This window comes from Caretta caretta, chromosome 8 (genome assembly GCF_965140235.1).
Source record: "Caretta caretta isolate rCarCar2 chromosome 8, rCarCar1.hap1, whole genome shotgun sequence".
In the NCBI taxonomy this organism is placed as follows: Eukaryota; Metazoa; Chordata; order Testudines; family Cheloniidae; genus Caretta; species Caretta caretta.
The window spans coordinates 37384782-37408578 of record NC_134213.1 but is presented as its reverse complement, the minus strand read 5'-3'; the positions used below and the strand labels follow the sequence as shown (position 1 = coordinate 37408578).

At 50.9% G+C, this 23797-nt stretch overlaps 2 protein-coding genes across 2 annotated transcripts in view; both read left to right on the top strand.

Moving 5' to 3' along the window:
* The first annotated feature begins 3056 nt into the window (after nt 1–3056).
* On the top strand, nt 3057–8936 carry CD14 (CD14 molecule). The gene is made up of 3 exons (XM_048860162.2): nt 3057–3265; nt 4852–7739; nt 8568–8936. Exon 2 carries the CDS (start codon nt 4862–4864, stop codon nt 6209–6211), a length of 1350 nt encoding a protein of 449 aa, XP_048716119.1. The 5' UTR covers nt 3057–3265; nt 4852–4861; the 3' UTR covers nt 6212–7739; nt 8568–8936.
* Nucleotides 8693–23797, top strand: part of LOC125640957 (uncharacterized) — a 29707-nt gene continuing 14602 nt past the window's right edge. Inside the window, exons 1-6 of the mRNA XM_075131396.1 lie at nt 8693–8770; nt 15273–15324; nt 16818–16903; nt 17606–17653; nt 18519–18665; nt 20149–20226. Of these exons, the coding sequence (XP_074987497.1) occupies nt 18525–18665; nt 20149–20226 (219 nt within the window). The 5' untranslated portion in view covers nt 8693–8770; nt 15273–15324; nt 16818–16903; nt 17606–17653; nt 18519–18524. The remainder of the gene's footprint in view (nt 8771–15272; nt 15325–16817; nt 16904–17605; nt 17654–18518; nt 18666–20148; nt 20227–23797) is intronic.

Below are 23797 nucleotides of genomic sequence, written 5' to 3'. Positions count from 1 at the left end.
CAGTTCATACCTCATCAGGGCATGTATGGGACAAACCCAGCCCAGCCTCACAGGAACAAAGGACACTAGCCTAGACAGCAACAAAGGATCTATGGACTCTTCATTGAGTCACCCCCCTTCCTTTGGTCAGTTTGGGACTACGATAAGGTAATGCTCACCTGACTCTGAAGGGGGGTGGGGCAAAGCCAAGACGGAAGAAAGAACACATCTGGAGTATTGCATCCAGTTTTGGTCCCCCCACTACAGAAGGGATGTGGACAAATGGGAGAGAGTCCAGCGGAGGGCAGTGAAAATTATTAGGGGGCTGGGGCACATGACTTACGAGGAGAGGCTGAGGGAACTGGGGTTATTTAGTCTGCAGAAGAGAAGAGTGAGGGGGGATTTGATAGCAGCCTTCAACTACCTGAAGGGGGAGGATTCCAAAGAGGATGGAGCTAGGCTGTTCTCAGTGGTGGCAGATGACAAAACAAGAAGCAATGGTCTCAAGTTGCAGGGGGGAGGTGTAGGTTGGATATTAGGAAACACTATTTCAATAGGAGGGTGGTGAAGCACTGGAATGGGTTACCTAGGGAGGTGGTGGAATCTCCATCCTTAGAGGTTTTTAAGACCTGGCTTGACAAAGCCTTGGCTGGGATGATTTAGTTGGTGTTGGTCCTGCTTTGAGCAGGGGATTGGACTAGATGACCTCCTGAGGTCTCTTCCAACCCTAATATTCTATGATTCTATGATAAAAGGGAGAGACATTTGCCATGCTCTTCCTCTCTCTTCCACCTACATCTACAGACATCACCACCAAGCGACTGAGGCGCTGATCAAAAGGGAGAGCCTGGCTGAAGGGCAACCAGCCAGCCTGTGGTGAGAAGCATCTAAGTTTGTAAGGGCACTGAAAGTGTTAAGATCAGCTTAGAATGCATTTTGCTTTTATTTCATTTGACCAAATCTGACTTCTTGTGCTTTGACTTAAAATCACTTAAAATCTATCTTTGTAGTTAATAAATTTGTTTGTTTATTCTACCTAAAGCAGTGTATTTCGTTTAAAGTGTGTCAGAGACTCTCCTGGGGATAACAAGCCTGGTATGTATCAATTTCTTTGTTAAATTGACGAACTCACATAAACTTGCAGCGTCCAGTGGGCATAACTGGACACTGCAATACAGAGGTTCCTAGGGTTGTGTCTGGGACCGGAGATATTGGCTAGTTGCACAATCCAAGCATCTTACATGCCAGAGGCTATGTGTGAACAGTCCAGGTGTGGGGGTTTCTCACAGCACAGCAGGGTAAGGATGGCTCCCAGAGTCGAGGATTGGAGTGACCTAGCGGATCACCGGCCGAGATAACACCAGGGGAACGTCACCCACAGATTATGCAGTTTGCATGCTAGTAGTTTCTACACCTGTATACAATACTTCTATAGGGCTCTGTTTTCTTATAATTAATTGTGGACCCAAATCTTCCACCCTTTGGGACAGCTCAATTAGTAAGGTACTACTTACTGTGTGTGTGTATATATATACACACACACACACACATATGCCAGGGGATGCTTCCATGCTGATGCTACTCGTTAAAAATAATGTGTTAATTAAATTTCTGACTGAACTCCTTGTGGGAGAATTGTATGTCCCCTGCTCTGTTTTACCCACATTCTGCCATATATTTTATGTTATAGCAGTCTCGGATGATAACCCAGCACATGTTGTTCATTTTAAGAACACTTTCACTGCAGATTTGACAAAACACAAAGAAGGTACCAATGTGAGGTTTCTAAAGATAGCGACAGCACTCGACCCAAGGTTTAAGAATCTGAAGTGCCTTCCAAAATCTCAGAGGGACGAGGTGTGGAGCATGCTTTCAGAAGTCTTAAAAGAGCAACAATCTGATGCAGAAACTAAAGAACCCGAACCACCAAGAAAGAAAATGAATCTTCTGCTGGTGGCATCTGACTCAGATAATGAAAATGAAAATGCATCATTCCACACTGGTTTGGATTATTATCAAGCAGAACCTGTCATCAGCATGGACGCATGTCCTCTGGAATGGTGGTTGAAGCATGAAGGGACATATGACTCTTTAGCATATCTGGCACATAAATATCTTGCGACGCTGGCTACAACAGTGCCATGAGAACACCTGTTCTCACTTTCAGGTGACAATGTAAACAAGAAGCGGGCAGCATTATCTCCTGCAAATGTAAACAAACTTGTTTGAGCAATTGGCTGAACAAGAAGTAGGATTGAGTGGACTTGCAGGCTCTAAAATTTTACATGGTTTTATTTTTGAATGCAGGTTTTTTTACATACTTCTACATTTGTAAGTTTAACTTTTGAGATAAAGAGATTGCATTACAGTACTTGTATCAGGTGAATTGAAAAATACTATTTCCTTTGGGGTTTTTTACAGTGCAAATACTTGTAATCAAAAATAAATATCAAGTGAGCACTGTACACTTTGTAATCTGTGTTGTAATTGAAATCAATATATTTGAAAATGTAGAAAACATCCACAAATATTTAAATAAATGGTATTCTATTATTGTTTAACAGTGCAATTTAATGGCAATTATTTTTTTTAATCGTGCGATTAATCGCGATTAATTTTTTTGATCGTTTGACAGCCCTAGTTTAAACTCTGCTAACTCCACCTGGGACCTGAGAATCAAGAATCAAGCACGCTCTTGGGCATAGGCGCCAACTTCCACTCTTCCCACTGGGTGCTCGACCCCCCCGCCCAGCCCTGGCCCCACTCCTGCACTGCCCTCACCCCGCCCTCATTCCATCCCTTCCCCAAAGTCAGACAAACCTGTAACCCTGCAATGCCGTTTGGACAGAGGTACTTTTCAGAGGAGAAGCATACTATAAGGAAATCAAAGCAAGATCTCCTTAGCTTTCTGGGCAGCTGGAGCACAGGAAACCCAGTTCTTCCCCTTTCGGTGTCTTGGTCAGGCCCACTGCTGGCCCAGACAGCATTCTGGGCGTGGAGGATTTGGGAAGGATTATGAAATGCCTTATACTCATTAGTATTTCCCAACTGCAGTTCTGTTTCAGGAAACAAACAGAATAGATTTGTGCAAAAGGAAGTAGCAACTGGGAAACTGTGTGACAGTGAGTAGCAGTAAGTGAAGGGTTTTGAGTGAAGGAGGGTTCCATGCAGGAGAGTAAAGCAGCTCACAAGAGAAAACCACTGACATCTTAATCAAGGTCTCCCAAAAGCTAAAGGAATTGAGCCGCTTCCTTGCCAGGAAAATATTGCAATTCCAAGTTGGCAGGTGAGTCCTTTAACAATAACCCCTCTGTAATGCTGATGAAATGTGATTGCTTCTCCAGTCATGCGGGGCACCTGGGAAATACACCTCTGCAAAACAAGCAAAGCATTCTTTATCATCTTTTAACCCTTTAACTGCTGGCACTTTTTGGACTGCCCATCAACAGTCCTGATCCGGGTCACTCAGTCATATAGAATAACCAGACCCCACAGTTTACACATTCTCAGTGTTGTATGTATATTACTGAATGATCCCTCACCACTCCCTGTGAGGTTGGTAGTTGTTAGAACTCCAGTTTGAGATAGGGAAACTGAGGCATTGAGAGGTGAACTAACCTTCCCAAGAGTGCACAGTGAGCCTCTGTCAGAGCTTTGAATAAAAGAAGGGAGTCACTGACCCCCAGTTCTGTGCTCTGACCACTAGACCATACTTTCTCTTGTGTGATTTGCCATTTCTAGCATCTCCTCCTGCTGTGCCCTTGGGTTTGCCAGGGCACTTAATGGGAAGAGATTCCCCAGCCTGGGATTTGGCAGCCTTCCCCCCCAACCCAGTGCACAGGATTCAAACTGGCACTCGAGCATTGAGAAGTCCTTCATGGCTGGGTGGGACGAAGCAGCTCTCTTTGCTGGAGAGGATTGTTGAGGGGTGGGAAATGGGCAGATTCCCATCCAAATGGGGCTGCTGGCAGGGTGAGGCACAGCTCTGCCTGTGAAGAGAAACAGGCTTTGTGTGGGGAGAAATACCGACTCTCCTCCACTGGCTGCTGCATGTTCACTGGGATGGGAGGGACGAGGAATCACTGCTGGCCCGTAAACCAGATCTAGGTGAGAATCCTCATGAAGAGACAATGTAACTAGAGACACCATGGAGCTGAGTATCTCCTCCAGCCTTTGGGCAAATCTGAAGCTGGATCCAGGCCTGAACTTTGTGGCTCAGATCCATCTTTGACTTGGCTGTGACATCTCCTAAAGCTCTGGGGGCCAGATCCTCAGCTTAGCTCCATTGACTTCCAGCTGGGACTGATGCTGTAAGTTCCATGGTAGCCAGTGGATGTTTTGCCCTGGATTTGAATGGGACCAGGGTTTTACCTGGTGTCACATCACTGAGGCGTTGTGTGACTAGTAATAGAGGCCACCCACCTTCATCCCAATGCCTTGGAGACCATGCCTGAGCTAACAGTACTCACTGAACAAGCACTCCATTACTGGTAGGAGGAACTGGCTAAAACCTACCCAGAACTGAGGCTTCCAGCAGTGCCAGCAAGCATCAAATCAATCCCTGAGTCCAAGGCAGTAGCTCTCACCAAAGTCTGGACTTGCTCTCACCTAACTCTCTTCCACCCTCATTCTCCCCCGGAGGTTGCTGTGCAGGGGGAATGCTCACATGCCCTTCTATTGGTGCCCAGTACTGGACTCAGGAACAATGTCCTGTGAATAATCCTAGCCTTGTAATGGTGCTTGTATTGCATGGAGCAAAGGCTCCAGAGATCACCCCTCGCCTCCCATTGGCTTCACTGAATGTTAGTGCCTGCAGCCCCAGCTCTGTAACAGCAAAGGCCTGGGCTTTACTCTTGCTCTTCTGTTTTCTAGGCTATTCATCATGCACATCTCTCCGCTGTTTGTGGTTATTCTGCTCACAGGATTGAAACTCTCTGAGGTAGGAGGCGACTGCTCCTTCAATAAGTCCCAAAGTCATTGCACCTGCTCTCTTTTGAATCGGGAAAACATGGGAAACCTCCTTCAGTGTTTCCATGCCTTTGTCTTTGAGCTTCGAGGAGGAAACTTGGAGAAATATGCAGGTTTTGCATCAATCACAGTAGAGCAATCGGTGCTCAACATACTGCAGTCGCTGCAGGTGACCAAGATTATCTTTGGAGATCTTCTCGTGCCAGAGGTTCTCTTGGCAGCTGTTATGAAGTTCATTTACTACATGCGTATTACAGAGCTCGAGTTTGAAAGCTGCACTTTCCTTGGAAATGCCAGCTGGTTCCACATGGACAGGTTAATTCTGCCTGTCTCCTCATTACGCTTCCATAACGTGACCTCCACCTCCCTGACTGACAGAGACAAAGACTTCGCCCACCTGAGTGGCTGGCTGGAGACCCTGCAGAATCTGACTGTGACACAGTCTCAGGTCACCTACATTCCATGCAGCATTGGCAAGGTTTTCAGAACCTTACGCTATCTGGATGTGTCGGAAAACCACCTCCAAGACCAGAGCATGAGGCCTTCATTTTGCCAGGGGGCTTTCCCACAACTCCAAGTATTAAAACTCCATCGCAACAATCTGAGCTCCTTCCACACTGTGTGTGAAATGCTGCACGATCTGGAGAAGCTCGTCCACTTAGACCTGAGTCAGAATGACCTCCTGGCTATCCCCTTCTCTTCATGTCAGTGGCAGCCATCCCTCCGCATCCTCAACTTGTCCACCACGGGCTTAGATCACATCTCCCTGCCTCTGCCCCCCAGTGTTGAAGTATTAGATGTGAGTTCCAATAACCTTCATGCTCTAGACCTTGCACTCCCCTTCCTGAAGAAACTCCACCTGTCCAACAACAGACTGCATGCTGTCCCCTCAGCCAAGAACTATCCTGCTCTAGAAGTCCTCAGTCTAGATGGAAACCTGATCTCTCGTCTCCCAAGGGATCAGCTGCGGTCTCTGAGACACCTGCAGAGCCTAAGGGCAGGTCAGAATCTCTACAACTGTTCATGTGCGGGTGCCAGTGAGATCCAGGCCTTGGCGAGCACAGAGTCCTTGATGCCAGACTGGCCTCAGGACTACACGTGTGAATCCCCGTCTCATTACCAGGGCACCCTGGTGAAGAATGTGCCTGCTTCAGTCTTGCAGTGCAACAAGGCCATTGTGATAATTCCTGTCACTGTACTTCTTGTACTGAGCTGCTTGGCTGGGATCATTTTCTTTGCCAGATGTAAAGCACGGTCTGGCTGAGCCAGTAGCTAGGATTTGACTGCAAAGGCTCTGCCCTTCACATGGCAGGATGCGGGCTCTAGAACATCACTGTCTGCAAATGCATATGTTTTTGATGACCAAGTTGCACTGCAGCACTGCTACCTGAGGGGCCAGCCTATCCTGGGGCTGGCATCCAGCCTAGTGGCCGTTCCTTCAGGAGGGAACCCCTGAGCACTGCCTCCACCCCCCCTGCTCTGTGGGGATCATATGCTGGATGGTTGCAGACATCTGAGGTACCAAACAGGTTTTTGGCATCACTTTAAAGCGCAGGTGTGATCAGAAAAGTGACTGTGCCCCACTGATGTTATGGGGCTCCCCATTCATGCTGTCTCGCAGATCCTGGAGCAGAGTGAGCAAGCCAGAAAGAGGAGACTGAATTCTTTATTCAAGCAGACTCTCTAGCTTGTAACCTCTATAAGCTAGTTGCATTCCTCTGTCTTCCAGCTGCCTACAGTGTTCTCAGGAGGGATTGAATGTACTCCCTTCTGCCCTATTCACTTGGGTCAGCTCTACACACAGATTGTGTCCAGATAGAAGTTACTAGATCACTTAGGGGCAGGGGGGATTTTTTTTTTTTACCAATATAGTCATACTGGTACAGCTTCTAGTGTGGACACAGTAGTAGTGGGTATAAATGTGCTTATACTGATTTAGCTTATTCCCCGACCCATACTGGAATAAACTGGACCAGCATAAGCACCTTATACCAGTAGCACTGCATCCACAGTGGTGGTTATACGCATTCACTATGCTAATATAGTTAAAGTGGTACAACTTGTGTGGGGACAAGGCCTTAGTGTTGGCTATAATAAAGGACGTAGATTCTGCTCTCAGGTACACTGACTTACTCCACATTTTACACCTAAGTAATGAGAGCAGAATTTGGTCCAATGTACTCGTTTTACAAGTCAAGCAATTATTTTTCCAACCCTCAGTGCATGGGTTATTTCATTGACTATTATGCCTTCCTTTTCATGTACTGCCCCTTTAAATCTCCAAGGCCTCTGCTGTCTACGGAGACAGGCAGCCATTAGTGTTTAGGTGCCTAACTCTCACGGAAATTGATGAAGCTACACATCTGGTACCTTGGAGGATCTGGGCTGACACATACAGCTCAGGGCAGTGTGTCCTAGAGGGGGGCAGGGGCAGTGGTGAGCTGGAGCCGGTTCCCACCGGTTCGCTAGAAACGGTTGTTAAATTTAGAAGCCCTTTTAGAACCAGTTGTTCCTCGAGGGACAAATTTAACTGGCCAAAAGTGGCGCCTTAGGCGCTGACTCCATGGGTGCTCCAGCCCTGGAGCACCCAAGGGGAAAATTTGCAGCTCCCCCCACAACCCCCAGCCCCAGCTCACCTCCGCTCCGCCTCCGCCTCCTCCCCTGAATGCGCCACCCTGCTCTGCTTCTCCGCCCCCCACCCCAGGCTTCCCGCGAATCAGCTGTTCGCACGGGACACTGGGGCAGGCTGAGAAGCAGGCCAGGGCTTCCTGCTCAGGCCCAGGGAGGAGGAGGTGAGCTGGGGTGGGGGTGGGGCATGAGGAGGGCTGCCCGTGCCACAGCAGGTAACCTGGGGGGCAGGGGTGGCGCGCAGGGAAACCGCTCCCTGCCCCAGCTCACTTGCGCCACCCTGGACCTGAGCGGGAAGCCGCCGCCTGCTTCTCAGCCCTCCCCAGCTTCCCACCGAACAGCTGATTTGCGGGAAGCCGGGGGGCAGAGAAGCAAAGCGGGGTGGTGCGTTCAGGGGAGGAGGAGTGGAGGTGAGGTGAGCTGTGGCCAGGTGCGGGGTGGGAAGGTGCCGGTGGGTGCTCTGCACCCACCAAATTTTCCCCGTGGGTGCTCCAGCCCCAGAGCACCCAGGGAGTTGGCGCCTAAGGCGCCACTTTTAATGTGATCAGTGGGGGAGCAGCCACTCCCCCTGCTCCCCCCCAGCTACGCTCCCCTGCCCCTAGGAGCCAGAGGGACCTGCCAGATGCTTCCTGGGAGCTGCCCCAGGTAAGCACCTCCAGGACTCCAAACCTCGCCCCCCAGCAGGTGTCACTGGCTCTTAGGGGTCAGGTGGGCACCCACTATGGTGGCCCACGAGACCCTCCTGCCCAGTTCTGGGGGCAGTCAGGGGACAGGGGAGGAGGGTGGATGGGGGGGCATCAAGGAACGCAGGGGGGTTGGATGGGGCAGGAGTGGGCAACAACCCCTTCATGGGGTGAGGAGGGAACCCGTTGTTAAGATTTTGGCCGCTCATCACTGGGCAGGGGCCCACCTGGGGGTTGGGGGGGGCTCTCTCGTGGGACTTCACTTTGTACTTCCTTATTATTGATTAACCTAAAATAAAAACACTCCAGACTGAAAGTGGATGGCTGATCTCTGCATATGGAAGAATGGAATCCAGCTGCACTGACTGTCTGAAAGCCCCCCTGTTCCTCTGCTGCTTACAGTGCCCCTGGGAAGGAAGAGTTTGCAGCTGGAATGGAGCTGGCAGTGTCACCGATAATGCACAAGGATAGATTTCTGCTCTCTCTCCCGAAGCTGCTGTGGCTCTTAGAGGGTAAATAGCAGTGAGACTTGAGTGGCTGGACCTCAGAGATGCCCAGGGAGCAGACCGTGGAGCAGGAAGATGCCAGTTTTACATAGTCACTTTTTACCATATTCCCATTGTCCATGAAGATCACATGCCAAACCCAGCATTAATAATAAATGAGTGCTGGATTGAGGTTGTTTGCCTCTTACTGCTGCCATAGAAAACAGGCTGTAATAACACCACTAGTGACTGCTCTAACTGGGTTGACAGGCTCCAGTGTCTGAGTTGCTGCAGCATTCTCTGCTAAAAGCCTCACAATCATTGGGATACATTTCAGCAACATAAGAATGGCATACTCAGTCAGATCAATGGGCCAGCTAGTCCAATAGCCAGTCTTCCAACAGTGGCCGGTGCCACATGCTTCAGGGGGAATCAACAGAACAGGGCAATTTATTGAGTGATCCATCCTATGTCACTGAGTCCCATCTTCTGGCAGTCGGAGGTTTAAGGACACCCAGAGCATTGGGTTGCATCCCTGACCATCCAGGCTAATAGCCATTGATTGACTTATCCTCCAGGAACTTATCTACTTATTTTTTTAACACAGTTATACTTTTGTCTGTTACAATTTCCCCTGTCAACCAGTTCCACAGGTTAACTGTGCACTGTGTGAAGACGTATTTCCTTATATTTGTTTTAAACTTACTGCCTATTAATTTCATTGGGTGACTCCTGGTTCTTATGAGAAGGCATAAATAACACTTCCTCATTCACTTTCTCCATCCCATTCATGATTTTATAGACCTCTGCTATATCCCCCTGCCCCCCCCCCCGTTATCTCTTTTCTAAGATGAACAGTCCCAGTCTTTTTCATCTCTCCTCATATGGAAGCTGCTCCATATCCCTAAACATTTTTGTTGCCCTTCTCTGTCCTTTTTCCAATTTAATATATCTTTTTTGAGATGGGGTGACCAGAACTGCACACAGTATTCAAGGTGTGGGCATACCATGGATTTATATAGTGACATTATGATATTTTCTGTCTTATTATCTATCACTTTCCTAATGGTTCCTAAAATTCTGTTAGCTTTTTTGACTACCGCTGCACATTAGCAGATGTTCTCAAGAATAGCCACAATGACTCTAAGATCTCTTTCTTGAGTGGTAACAGCTAGTTTAGACCCCATTGTTTTGTATGTATAGTTGGGATTATTTTTTCTAGTGTGCATTACTTTGCACTTAGTAACATTGAATTTCATCTGCCGTTTTTTTACCCAGTCACTTTGTTTTTTGAGACCCCTTTGTAACTCTTCACAGTCAGCTTTGGACTCAGCTGTCTTGAGTAATTTTGTATCATTTTCAAACTTTGCCACCTCACAGTTTACCCATTTCCAGATCATTTATGAATATGTTGAACAGTACTGGTCCTAGTACAAATCCTTGGGGGACCCCACTATTTATCACTCTCCATTGTGAAAACTGACAATTTATTCCTATCCTTTGTTTCCTGGCTTTTAACCAAAAAGAAAAGGAGTACTTGTGGCACCTTAGAGACTAACCAATTTATTTGAGCATGAGCTTTCGTGAGCTACAGCTCACTTCATCGGATGCATACCGTGGAAACTGCAGTAGACATTATATACACACAGAGACCATGAAACAATACCCCCTCCCACCCCACTGTCCTGCTGGTAAATAGCTTATCTAAAGTGATCATAAAGTTAGGCCATTTCCAGCACAAATCCAGGTTTTCTCACCCTCCGCCCCCCCACACAGTGAGTTTGTGTGTAAAGGGAAATATTTTTGTTTTGTTTTGTTTTGTTTTTTGGCCTGCCTCATTATAGTTTCACATGTGACTTGCCAGAGTTTATGTTCCTTTCTATTTTACTTGGTAGGATTTGACATCCAGTTTTTAAAGGATACCTTTTTGTCTCTAACTGTCTCTTTTACTCTGCTCTTTAGCCATGATGGATCTTTTTGATCCTTTTACTATTTATTTAGAGGGGGGGATACATTTAGTTTGAGCCTCTATTATGGTGCTTTTAAATAATTTCCATGCAGCTTTTAAGGCATTTCATTCTTGTGACTGTTCCTTTTAATTTCCATTTAATTAGTTTCCTCATTTTTGTGTAGCTCTCCTTTTTGAAGTTAAAAGCTACTGTCATGGGTTTCTTTGGTATTTTCTCCCCTACAAGGATGTTAAATTTAATTAAATTATAGTCTGTAATACCAAGCAGTTCTTGGACCAGATCCTGTGCTCCATTTAGGACTAAATCAAGAATTGCCTCTCCCCTTGTGGGTTCCAGGACTAGCTGCTCCAGGAAGCAGTCATTAATGGTGTCCAGAAACGTTATCTCTGCATCCTGACCTGAGGTGACATTTACCCAGTCAATATGGGGATAGTTGAAATCCCCCATTATTATTGGGTATTCTGCTTTTGTAGCCTCTCTAATCTCGCTGAGCATTGCACAGTCACCATCACCATCATGGTCAGGTGGTCGGTAGTATATCCCTACTGCTATATTCTTATTATTTAAGCATGGAATTTCTATCCATAGTGATACTGTGGTACAGTTTGATTCATTTAAGATTTTTACTTTGTTTGCCTTTATGCTTTCTTCCACATATAGTGCCATTCCCCCAGCAGCATGACTGTAGGTTTTACGGTGTCCCATTGGTTATCATCATTCCACCAAGTTTCTGTGATGACTATTATATCAATATCCTAATTTAATACCAAGCACTCAAGTTCACCCAGTTTAGTATTTAGACTTCTTGCATTGGTATACAAGCAGTTATACAATTTATCAGTATTTAGTTGTCTGCCTTCCTGTGATGTAATTGAATGGGACTCTTTTTCATTTGACTGTTTCTCTTCTGTTTCTTCCTGTACTTTATCTACTTTTATCCTCTCCTCATTACTAGGATATAGAGTATCCCCTTTAATAAAACCTCCTGTAAGAGATGTCTCTGTCCAAACCATGTGCTCCTTCTCACTTGTCAGCTTCCCCCCCAGCCCTTAATTTAAAAACATGCCAGCAATCTGGTTCCATTTTGGTTTAGGTGGAGCCCATCCTTCCTGTCTGGGCTCCTCCTTTCCCAAAAGATTCTCCAGTTCCTAGTAAACCTAAATCCCTCCTCCCAACACCATCATCTCATCCACACATTGAGTCCCTGCAGTTCTGCTTGTCTAACTGACTCTAGGTGTGGAATTGGAAGCATTTCAAAGAATGCTGCCATGGAGGTCCTGGACTTCAATCTCTTACATAGCAGCCTGAATTTAGCTTCCAGGACCTTTCTCCTACCTTTCCCTGTGTCACTGGTACCTACATGTACCATGACCACCAGCTTCTCCCCAGTACTGCAAACAATTTTGTTTTGATGTCTCAAGAGGTCCACAACCTTCGCACCTGGCAGGCTTCTCCTGGTCATCTCCTGGGCACCATGCAGTTCTCCTGGTCATCACAAACCCAACTATCTATATTTCTAATAATTGAATCCCCCACTATTATTACCTGCCTTTTCCTAATAACAGGGGTTCCCTCCTAATGGAGTGGTATTCTCAGTGTGAGAGGATACCATATCATCATCTAGAAGGAGGACACCATCTAGCATGTGGAATAAGGGGAATAAGCAGGAAGCACTCGAAATGCTAGTAAATAAACACAAGTATGACATAGTTTGCATCACAGAGACCTGGTGGGATAATACACATGACTGGAATATTGGTATAGAAGGGTACAGCTTGCTCAGAAAGGACCAGCAGGGAAAAAAGGGAGAAGGTGTTGCCTTATATATTAAAAATGTATACACGTGGACAAGGAGAAGGAAGAAAAATTGTTTTTCTTAACCTCTGAGGATAGGACAAGAAGCAATGGGCTTAAATTGCAGCAAGGGAGGTCTAGGTTGGACATTAGGAAAAACTTCCAGTCAGAGTAGTTAAGCACTGGAATAAATTGCCTAGGGAGATTACGGAATCTCCATCATTGGAGATTTCTAAGAACAGGTTAGACAAACACCTGTCAGGAATGGGCTAGATAATTAGTCCTGCCACGAGTGCAGGAGACTGGACTAGAGGACCTCTCGAGGTTCCTTCCAGTCCTATGGTACTATGTCTGCTGATCATCTATTCTTTTAAAATGAAGCATTTCCTGATCATTGATTTATTAATGCTCATTAGCCTCTGTAGCCACGGGCCCTGCTCTGGGCTGTACTCTGCTGTTACAGAGCCAAGTATTTGTGGTTTATTTTTGGTGTTATACTGAAGGGCACTCAAGTAAGGTCATATGGTTGCTGAGACCCCAGGACACTCAGACAAGGGAGGTATGTGTTTCAGAGGGCTTTCCCAGGAGCAACAAACTGATGGAGTGCAACGGTTTTGTTCAATATCTTCATAAATGATCTGGAGGATGGTGTGGATTGCACTCTCAGCAAATTTGCGGATGATACTAAACTGGGAGGAGCGGTAGATACGCTGGAGGGGAGGGATAGGATACAGAAGGACCTAGACAAATTGGAGGATTGGGCCAAAAGAAATCTGATGAGGTTCAATAAGGATAAGTGCAGGGTCCTGCACTTAGGACGGAAGAACCCAATGCACAGCTACAGACTAGGGACCGAATGGCTAGGCAGCAGTTCTGCGGAAAAGGACCTAGGGGTGACAGTGGACGAGAAGCTGGATATGAGTCAGCAGTGTGCCCTTGTTGCCAAGAAGGCCAATGGCATTTTGGGATGTATAAGTAGGGGCATAGCGAGCAGATCGAGGGACGTGATCGTTCCCCTCTATTCGACATTGGTGAAGCCTCACCTGGAGTACTGTGTCCAGTTTTGGGCCCCACACTTCAAGAAGGATGTGGATAAATTGGAGAGAGTCCAGCGAAGGGCAACAAAAATGATTAGGGGTCTGGAACACATGAGTTATGAGGAGAGGCTGAGGGAGCTGGGATTGTTTAGCCTGCAGAAGAGAAGAATGAGGGGGGATTTGATAGCTGCTTTCAACTACCTGAAAGGGGGTTCCAAAGAGGATGGCTCTAGACTGTTCTCAATGGTAGCAGATGACAGAACGAGGAGTAATGGTCTCAAGTTGCAGTGGGGGAGGTTTAGATTGGCTATTAGGAAAAACTTTTTCACTAAGAGGGTGGTGAAACACTGGAATGCGTTACCTAGGGAGGTGGTGGAATCTCCTTCCTTAGAGGTTTTTAAGGTCAGGCTTGACAAAGCCCTGGCTGGGATGATTTAACTGGGAATTGGTCCTGCTTCGAGCAGGGGGTTGGACTAGATGACCTTCTGGGGTCCCTTCCAACCCTTATATTCTATGATTCTATGATTCTATGATGCTATGAGCTTTGGAGGAGCTGCTCAGGCTGTGCAGAGGGGCTTTGCTAGAGGATAGTCTGTCTCTTGTTTAGATTGTAAACTCTTCCAGGCAGGACTATCTCTTTAGTACAGTTTGTACAGTGTCTAGCATGGTGGAGCACTGATCCAGGGCTGGGGACCTAGGGAACTCTAATGAGGCAAATGAATAACAGTAAAAATAAAAAGGAGTGCGGGTCATTAACTAATGAGGTTCGGAGGAGATGAGGTTTCTCCGGAGACTTGCACATTTAAGCCATCAGTTTGAATCCAGCCCAGTTCGCTAGTGACCAAAAGTCACTGCGTGGGGCAAGGGGAATGTGAAAGGAGTTGGGGGTGCCAATGGAGAGATGCCTGTCGTTACTGGCCCCTGTTAGCTGTCACAGCAGGGGCCAAGCACTGAAATGAGCTGTGAAGTCTGAAGTCCACTCTCAGCCCTAGAAGTCGCCCCGCAGGGCTGGTTTGAGGCACCTCCGGGGGCCAGTGTGGGAGAAGATTGCTCTGCTGTTGCCCCATTGACGGTGCTGCAGCCATACAAGCAGATGACTTCAGCTGTCCGACTGCTGCAGGGGAGGCATGGAGGGAACCACCCTTTTGCCCGCACCCTCTGCTCTGCCCTTGAAGCTCGGGCGCTGCTCTCCCCAGCTCTGTCCACACCTGCTCCTTGTGCTCAACTGGGGAAGACCCCCTCCCCCCACCTGCAGCCTACACCTACCTCTGCTCCCCTGAGGAGCATCAGGACAGGCTGGCCAGGCAGATTAAAAATGCATGGTAACTTCATCTCCCTATACCCCTATTCCCCCGCCCTTCCATGGAAAAGGAGCTCACCGGCTGGAGAGTGCAGTAGGGTGTCAGCTATGGACGCTGGGCAGGTGAGTACTGCTGGGGTTAGCTGAGGGACCCAGAGTGGGGAGGTCTGGGAGGGGCGGCTCCCTCATCGCACATTGTCCTATCTCTGTCCCCTTTGTCCAGCTTTGACACCTGATCTGTTGCTTCCAGCTCCTCCTTGGGCTGCTGGTGAATGGGAGCCAGGTGCTCTCTGGAGCTGGCTGGTGCATCAGGAGCCAGGGAACTGGCTTCCCCTTGTGCTTCTCCTTCAGCTCCCTAGCAGCCTGCTCCTGGAAGTGCCGGGCCTGGGGCAGAAGCCCTTACCTCTCTCTGGTGTGCTTCCTTCCAGGCCAAGCAGGAGGCATGTGTGCAAGCCGCAGTGGGACTCCGACACGCAGCAGGTACGGTGCCCTGGGCACCCAGCAGTGGGGGGGCAGGGGGTCTAGGGCATGAGTGCCTACAATTCATCAGGCCCCTTTGTGTAGTCTTGTCAGGGGATTGGCTCCTGCATGGGAGTAGGGAGTGGGCTGGGAAGCCAATGACTGGTTCAAATCCAGCCGAGCCTAGTAGGCCCAGTTAGGCACCTAACTGCCCTTGAAATCAACCGGAGAGAGGCAGGTAAATCTCTCTGCAGAGCTGGGCCCAAAAGCTAAGCCTATCTGCTGCTGCTGTGAAAGGAGCTGGGATCTGTGTCCAGCCGGCACTGCCAGAGCCCCATGGTGAGAATGGCAATAAGGCAACCAGGCACGAAGAGCAGCTGGGGGGAGATGCAGAGTTAGCTGGAGAGGAGCATGATGAAGGGGGCACAGGGGGAGGAAGGAGATGGACCTGGAGAGAAGGGGGTGAGCTGGCTCTGGGGGGGCACTGCAGAATGAGGACACAATATCCCTTTGCTCTCTGAGCCACTGGTGCCTAAAGTGGGGTGAGGATGGAGGCAGCAGGGGTCTTGGGAGGCTGCACCCCACTTCTCCTCAGCCTGGGGCTCGGAGTGAAGGGCTGGCCAGGCTCCAGCTCCATGGGGGAGGGGTGGGGAGCCCAGGCCAGCACTTGGAAGTGGTTTTGTCAGTTCACCACAAAGGGGAACTGCTGACAGGAGAGTCCCTCTGTCAGGGCCCTGCAGGAGGATGGTCCCCCAGCACAAGAGCAAGCCAGGGACGGTTACACCCAGTAGGCTGCAGCCAGCCGGGATCTCAGTTCCCTTTAGCAACCAGCGTTCAGGCCTCCCCTCTGTGCCTGAGCCTGCCGCAAAGCCAGCTCATGTCTACACCACTGCAGGGAACCGACTGGGTAGGGCCAGCAGCAGCAGGGCTCAGTGACCTTCCTCACCCCAGCCCTTCCCCAGCTGCAGGACCAGCCTGTGGGGAGGATGGGCTGAGATTAAAGCCAAAGAGCTGCGGCTCCCCAGCAGGGACCAGGAGGAGGCTGACGCTCCCTGCGAAGGAGAATTGGGGTGGGGGGTAGGGAATGGAGGGCAGCCTGGGCTCAGCAGGTGAAAAACCCATAGGTACATGTGGGCCAAAGTCCCAGTACCTGGGGAATGGCAGGTTGGGTCAGGTCACCCGGCTCTGCTCTCGTTCCTGTTTCCTGGCTCATTCCCATCCAGCATGTGGCTTCATGTCCCTGCCTTCTAGGCCTGCCATGTGTGCCACAGGTGGTGCTGCCAGGCCCAGGAGATCCAGGCTGCAGGTGTTGTGCAGGGTGGCACATCCCAGTCCTCACTGCAGCGGGTTCCAGGGGAGTGGCCTCCATGGACTGACTGGAGTGGATCAGGCCCCAGGGAGCGGGATCTCCCATAGTTTATTTCTTGATCACATCCCTGATCTGATGTTCATGCCTCTGGCCCCCCTGGACTGTGTGTAAATGGCCTGACCTGTCCCGTCACTTGGCGTTTCAGACTCGGGGAAGCAGGAGAGTTTCCGGATTGTGAACGAAGACTCCAGCCGACTGATTTTCATAGATAAGGCAGACAAGGGCATTCAGGTAGGATTGGGTGGTGTCTGGGGCAGTGTCCTCACCCCGAACTGGAGTGAGGAGGGAAGGTGGGGACCATGGGCATGAGGCTCAGACTTGGCTCATGTCATGCCCGTGCTCAGGTAGCAGCCCGGAAGCTCTCTGTGTCCGGAGTACGGCTGAATGCAGGGGCGGTGCTGGGCTGGCCCCTCCAGCCAGGCACAGGACGAAGCAACAGAGGCCTCACCACAAGCAGCACAAGTCATCCCACTGGGCACATCTGCTGTCTTACAAATCAGCTTTTGGGGCTTGAGGGAACCCTGACCCACTGGGGTAGGAGGGAACTGGGGCGGGGGGAGCGTTGAGTCCCAGGTCTCTTTCATGGCCTGGCTCTGTTCAGCTCTCAGCCCCTCCCCCTCCCATGTAGCCCTCTCACTTAGTTCCCCTCCGACAGGGTCTGTCTCACTGGAAGCCCCACAGGAGCAAAGGGCAGCAGGTCACTGCCTGCTCAGCCCCCGCCCTGCCACGGCTGTGGAGCTGCTCCCTGCAGTGCAGTGCAATGCTGCCAACCCCTGGAGCTCGGACGCTACGATTCCTCCTGCACCCAGCCCAGCGGGATGAAATACACCCCAGAAGTCCCTGTGGGATGGGAGAGCTCCAGGCTGGGGGGTGCTGGGGCTGGGTGAGAGGCAGGGAGGGCTGAGTGCTAACCCAGCTGCTGTGTCTTTCCAGGAGGGCTGCTTAACGTTCGACGGCATCTTTAGTCTGGACACGGGGCAGGTACAGTGGGTTCTGCAAGTCTATGCTGGGAAGGGGAAAGGCCTGGGGCCTGCACCCCTCTCCTTAGACTCAAGGGCAGGCAGCACCCAGAGGCTGATCCAGGAGCCAGACTGAGCCCTAGACTCCCCAAGCCCTGCAAACTGACCCATGTCTCTCACCAGAGCTCAGCCATGTCCCCTGGGATTATCCTGGCCTCCCAAACACGGGCAGTAAGAAAGGGCTACAAAGGTGCTTGTCATGACCCCCTGATCAGCCTAAGGCCTCTGAGGGAACCTTGAGATCTAGGAATAATGTGGAGCTTGGTCCAGTCCACTTGGAAATAGCCCAAGCAGCAGGGCTTCCCCTCCCCTTGGGATTAGTCCAGTTACTGTGGGCATTTCACCATTGCTCCCGCCCCCACAGCGATGCTTCGTCTTTGGCATTCCCACTCTTACTCACACTGCACAGGGGTCTCCTATCCCCTCCCCTGCTCCCAGCAGATGCCTCCTTTGGGGTCCCAGGCCTTCTTCATGGACTGTGCCACTCCCGGTCTGCTTCTCCAGGGCCAGACTGAGCCAGGGCTTGGGGTCCTGAAAGCGTCCGAGCCCAGCTGGTAAATGGCCTGTAGTTTTGCACAGCTGGGCACGTTTCAATGGGGTCTCTACCTCTCCCCACCAGCCCCACCCCCAAAGACCTCAGCACGGGCCAGCATCAGCAGTGTGGGTGGGGGAAGAATGATGTGGGGCTGCCTGCACTAGGGAGGCTGGGGGCGGGAAGGGCCTGAGGTCAGGGCTTGGAGCAGAGCACCCTGGCCTGTGTTCGAGATCCGCCCCAGCTCCCCTGGGGTCGCTGTGTCTTGGGTTGCTCCCCCTGACTCTCTCTGCAGGACGAGATGTTCTCGGAGCTGGTGAGACCCCTGCTGGCCATGGTGCCCCTTGGCTACAGCGTGTCCCTGCTGCTGTGGGAGGCCCATCATGCCGGGACTGAGCCGCAGCCTCAGGGCACTGGGCAGCACCACAGCATTATCCAGCAGGTGAGTACACCGGGCTGGGCGACCCAGAAGTTATTGCTGGGTCCTGTCTCCCTCTCACCGCACTGGTTTAACCCTTCGGATGCTCTGGGCTGGGACGGCCCATTCCATCCACTGGCATGAACCTTCCAATCCTTGTAAGTTGCCTGGGGCTTGGCACTGAACTGGGCAAACGGGAATATACATATGTGTGCTGGGCGTGGTGTCCCAGGGTCAGAGGGCAGCCAGGAGCACCATTTAAGTAGGTTGGCAGGTCAGATCTGGGCATCAGAGTGAGGCAGGGAGAGACATTCTCCCCTTCCCCCACTGGCTGCCCCAGCGGGTCCGTGCTCCATGGAGGTGGCAGCAGTTCTGATGCGGGGAGAAAGCCAGCGAGAGGGGCAGAAAGTGTGGGGGGTGGGGAGGTGGCTCTACCATGGGGAAGGCACCGTTCCTGCTCCCCACTTCCCAGGTGTGGAACTGTGCTGGCTCTGCAGTGCTCTGGCCACTGCTGCCTGGAAGCCGCTCAGCACCATTGCCTTCCCATTTCCTGTTGTGTGGTAGACAGACAGATGGAAGCAGTGGTGTAACCAGCATCAGCTTCCCCCAGAGGAGCAGAGTGGCCAGGTAGCTCAGCTAGTCCATGGCTCCCGCAGGATCAAAGCAGGGGAAGGTGGCAGCAGGTGCTGGAGCTAGACAGGCGCCTGCAGCTCATGCACCATCCGAGAGAGGGGGAGAGAAAACGGGTCAGCACCTGGACGTGTCAGTGGGACCCTGGGACATGCTTGGCCTCCCACTGCCAGACCAATAGTGGTTGTTGCTACATGAGGCACTTCTCAATCTATTAACATTCTGTCACGTCCTAGCACAGCGTCTGGCCTCCCGCCTAGCTCAGCATGTCTCAGTGTCCCTTAGCATTGGCTCCACATGAGGATAAGAACCTATTAAAGCTGTTAACTGGAGGAGCTGCTCCTTTAGCTCAAGCTGTAGTGGCTCGTGCTTCTAGCTCTGACGGGTCTAGGCTCAAACCCTGCTAACAACCCAAGCGAGGGGATCGGTGTGGGTAATTTGGGTGTAATCAAACGGCAGTGAATAACTACAATGAAGGCTCCTGAAATAGACTGACGTTTACATTTTACCCTTCACAAAAATCCAAGGGCTTCCAGGCCCTAAGGGACTCCTGGCCACCACTAAATTTCCGCCTCACACCCACTGAAATCTGAACAGCCATTGTACATAGCATCCCAGGGGGTCAATTGCCAGCCAGCGATCCACTGGGGAGGCTGCTGCTCAGGTGGCAGGGGGTGGCCGTGAGCTCTCAGCTCACCCAAAAGTCCCAATCCTACTCTTCCATGAACTGATGAGACAGACCCTGAAATTGACAGGAGCTCCCCCAGCTATCTGAAGGCAGGACAGATCCCAGCTGCAAAAGAAGCCCCCGGGCCACAAATTCCAGGGAGCTGGTGAGCAAAGCACAGGCCTCTGAGCAGTTCCACCCCTTCCCCAGGTGATAGAAATCTTCTTCCAGGAGCCAAAGCCCCCAGGGGATGGCGGGGAGCATCTGCAAACTGTCAGCTTTGTCCAGGTAAGATGGAGTGCAGGAGATCCATCGCTGGTGGGCTGGCTGGTGTGTGCCCCAGGCTGGCTGCCCATCCCCCAATCTGGGCCATAAGGGAATGATTTTATAACCCTCATTAGAGCAGCATAGAATCATAGAATCATAGAATATCAGGGTTGGAAGGGACCCCTGAAGGTCATCTAGTCCAACCCCCTGCTCGAAGTAGGACCAATTCCCAGTTAAATCATCCCAGCCAGGGCTTTGTCAAGCCTGACCTTAAAAACCTCCAAGGAAGGAGATTCTACCACCTCCCTAGGTAACGCATTCCAGTGTTTCACCACCCTCTTAGTGAAAAAGTTTTTCCTAATAGCCAATCTAAACCTCCCCCACTGCAACTTGAGACCATTACTCCTCGTTCTGTCATCTGCTACCATTGAGAACAGTCTAGAGCCATCCTCTTTGGAACCCCCTTTCAGGTAGTTGAAAGCAGCTATCAAATCCCCCCTCATTCTTCTCTTCTGCAGGCTAAACAATCCCAGCTCCCTCAGCCTCTCCTCATAAGTCATGTGTTCTAGACCCCTAATCATTTTTGTTGCCCTTCGCTGGACTCTCTCCAATTTATCCACATCCTTCTTGTAGTGTGGGGCCCAAAACTGGACACAGTACTCCAGATGAGGCCTCACCAATGTCGAATAGAGGGGAACGATCACGTCCCTCGATCTGCTCGCTATGCCCCTACTTATACATCCCAAAATGCCATTGGCCTTCTTGGCAACAAGGGCACACTGTTGACTCATATCCAGCTTCTCGTCCACTGTCACCCCTAGGTCCTTTTCCGCAGAACTGCTGCCTAGCCATTCGGTCCCTAGTCTGTAGCGGTGCATTGGATTCTTCCATCCTAAGTGCAGGACCCTGCACTTATCCTTATTGAACCTCATCAGATTTCTTTTGGCCCAATCCTCCAATTTGTCTAGGTCCTTCTGTATCCTATCCCTCCCCTCCAGCGTATCTACCACTCCTCCCAGTTTAGTATCATCCGCAAATTTGCTGAGAGTGCAATCCACACCATCCTCCAGATCATTTATGAAGATATTGAACAAAACCAGCCCCAGGACCGACCCTTGGAGCACTCCACTTGATACCGGCTGCCAACTAGACATGGAGCCATTGATCACTACCCGTTGAGCCCGACAATCTAGCCAGCTTTCTACCCACCTTATAGTGCATTCATCCAGCCCATACTTCCTTAACTTGCTGACAAGAATACTGTGGGTGACCGTGTCAAAAGCTTTGCTAAAGTCAAGAAACAAGCATCTCCCATTGCATGTGGTAGGGCCCTGGAGCTGCCATCTGTGCTGCCCCCTGGCTGGACTCTCACACCCCCTGGGCAATCTTCGCCATTACCTTCCCAGCTGGAGCACCTGTGAGTCCTGCCAGTCTGCAGAGCAACCCCCCTCCCCCAATGCCTGAGTCTGAGCCCCAAACCGGGGAATGGGCGGAGCAGGGCAAATGTACTACAGGATCCGGGGATTGTTGAGTGTGGGGAAGCTGGGACTTCCCCAGGGGCTCCTGCTCTGAGCGGCAGCCAGGATGGCTTTTCCTTCCCTCTCCTTTCCCTGTGTTACCCATATGGCTCTGCCTTCCACTGCCCACCCTCACTGCCTGTGGGTAGCTTCCCCAAGGGGGTGGATTGCCCCCTGCTCTGCCCCACCCCTGGTGCTGTCAGTGAGACCTGTGCAGAGTGGGTGGGTATGAGGCTGGAGCAGAATGGAAATGGGGTACATCTCATTTAAACTCACTTGGCATGGGTGTCAATGACCCCAGCAAGGCCAGGATCAGGCCCTGTGTCTCTGAACAGCCTAACAAATAACAAAACACACTGTATGCAGAGTCCACTCCTGTCAGTGGGTCCCACCGGTATAAAGAGGCTGTAAGCTGGCTGGGGAAACCCCCAGCATGAAGGGGATGATGTGGTGCCACAGAGCTGGAAGATGGGTATCAAGGGGGCGGGGCCAGATTCCCTTTTTGCTCCACCCATTCTCGGGTGCTGTGAAGTCCCACGGGCCTGAGCCAGAGTCAGCTGGGGCAGAGCCTGCTCCCAGCAGCTCCAGAACAAACCTCCACTGTCCAGGGTGCACCGAGCCCACCCTGGCCTCAGCAGGCTCTGAAGTGGAGCCTGCAGGTTTTTCTGCTGCCCTCAGCAGGTTCTGAACCCCAATCTGTGGGTGCGGGAGCCAGCCTGGTGCATAGGAACCATCCCCTGCCTGGCTCTCCTGGGTCTGAATGCCCCCTGACGATGCTGCCTCAAGGCAGGTTTGTGCCTTGAATTTAAACATCAGAAAGAGGAAACAAAGAAAAAGAAGCAAAGGAATGGCGGGGTACAACCTGCTGTGCCCTGGAGACAGCACCTGAGGCTGGGCCATGCCTCCAGACGGGGCTGTGGAGTGGTTAGCTCTTTGGGTTTACAATAATACTATTATCCCTGCTACACCCTGGACAGCCAGCTGCCTAACAACCTTCCCTTCAGAACAGTTGGCATGGATCCCTGTGTATGTCAATAGCAAAGAACCATGACAAATGTTTCCATTCAGAGAGGCTCCCAGGAATGTTCCTTTATGAAAAGGAGCGTGGGCAGGCTGCTTCTGTATTAACTTCCTCCCCCATCCCCTGGAGGAAGGAACTATGACATTGATCCTGCAATCGGATCCGTGCAGGTGAACCCCTACCTCTCTGCAGAGTCCTGGTCCTGTAATCGGATCTGCGTGGGCAGCACAGTCCAAGGCCAGGAGCTCAGACAGACAGCTGATTAACTGCCCATCATTCCTTGCCATAATGGAAGGGAGAGGGCTTCTGGTGTTTTCCCAAGGGAAACAATCTCATTTCCCACTCTCACAGCCAGCAGAAGGGGAGAAATCCGGGAAAGGCAGGAACCATATTTTATCAGCCAAGGCTCACAGCGAAAACGTAGCAGGGTCTCCGTGACGTCAGAGCAGGGGCAGCTTTACCAAGGGTGTTCTAATGAGAGAGGAGAAGTGTAGCCAGGACTTCTGATAACAATACAGACCCCACCCCCCTCCAAGGGCCTGATCCAAAGCCTGGTGAATTACTAACTTCAGTGGGGATGTGGGTCAGGCCCCAGATGTGTCCAGCTCTTCCACTCTCCCCCTGGCCACCCCACATTATTGGGATGCCACAGGTTTTCAGTGCACCTGCTGGAGACACATGCAGTCCCCAGCCACAGCCCCACCCAGTTACACACAAACCCCGGCAGTGCTGCCCCCGAGACCCTCAGTGACATTGTGATGCTGGGCAGGATACAAGCTTTCAATGCTGACCGAACTCTAGTTCCCGTCAATTTCCTTTCACATCCCTGCATGTGCCCCATGGAGAGCCAGCCCGCCGGGAAGGGGGAGGCTCCCAGTTCAGCTGCTTTACAGCTCACCACATATAGTTTGTCAAGGGTGAGATCCCGCCTGGGCATAGAGCTGGTCCAAGGCCTCTGCACCAGGGCTCACTGGAGTCATGTGGCTGGCTCCCTGCATCGCAGGCAATCCTCATTGTTAAAATAGCCCCACAATCCAGGAGCCCTGTGTGAAAC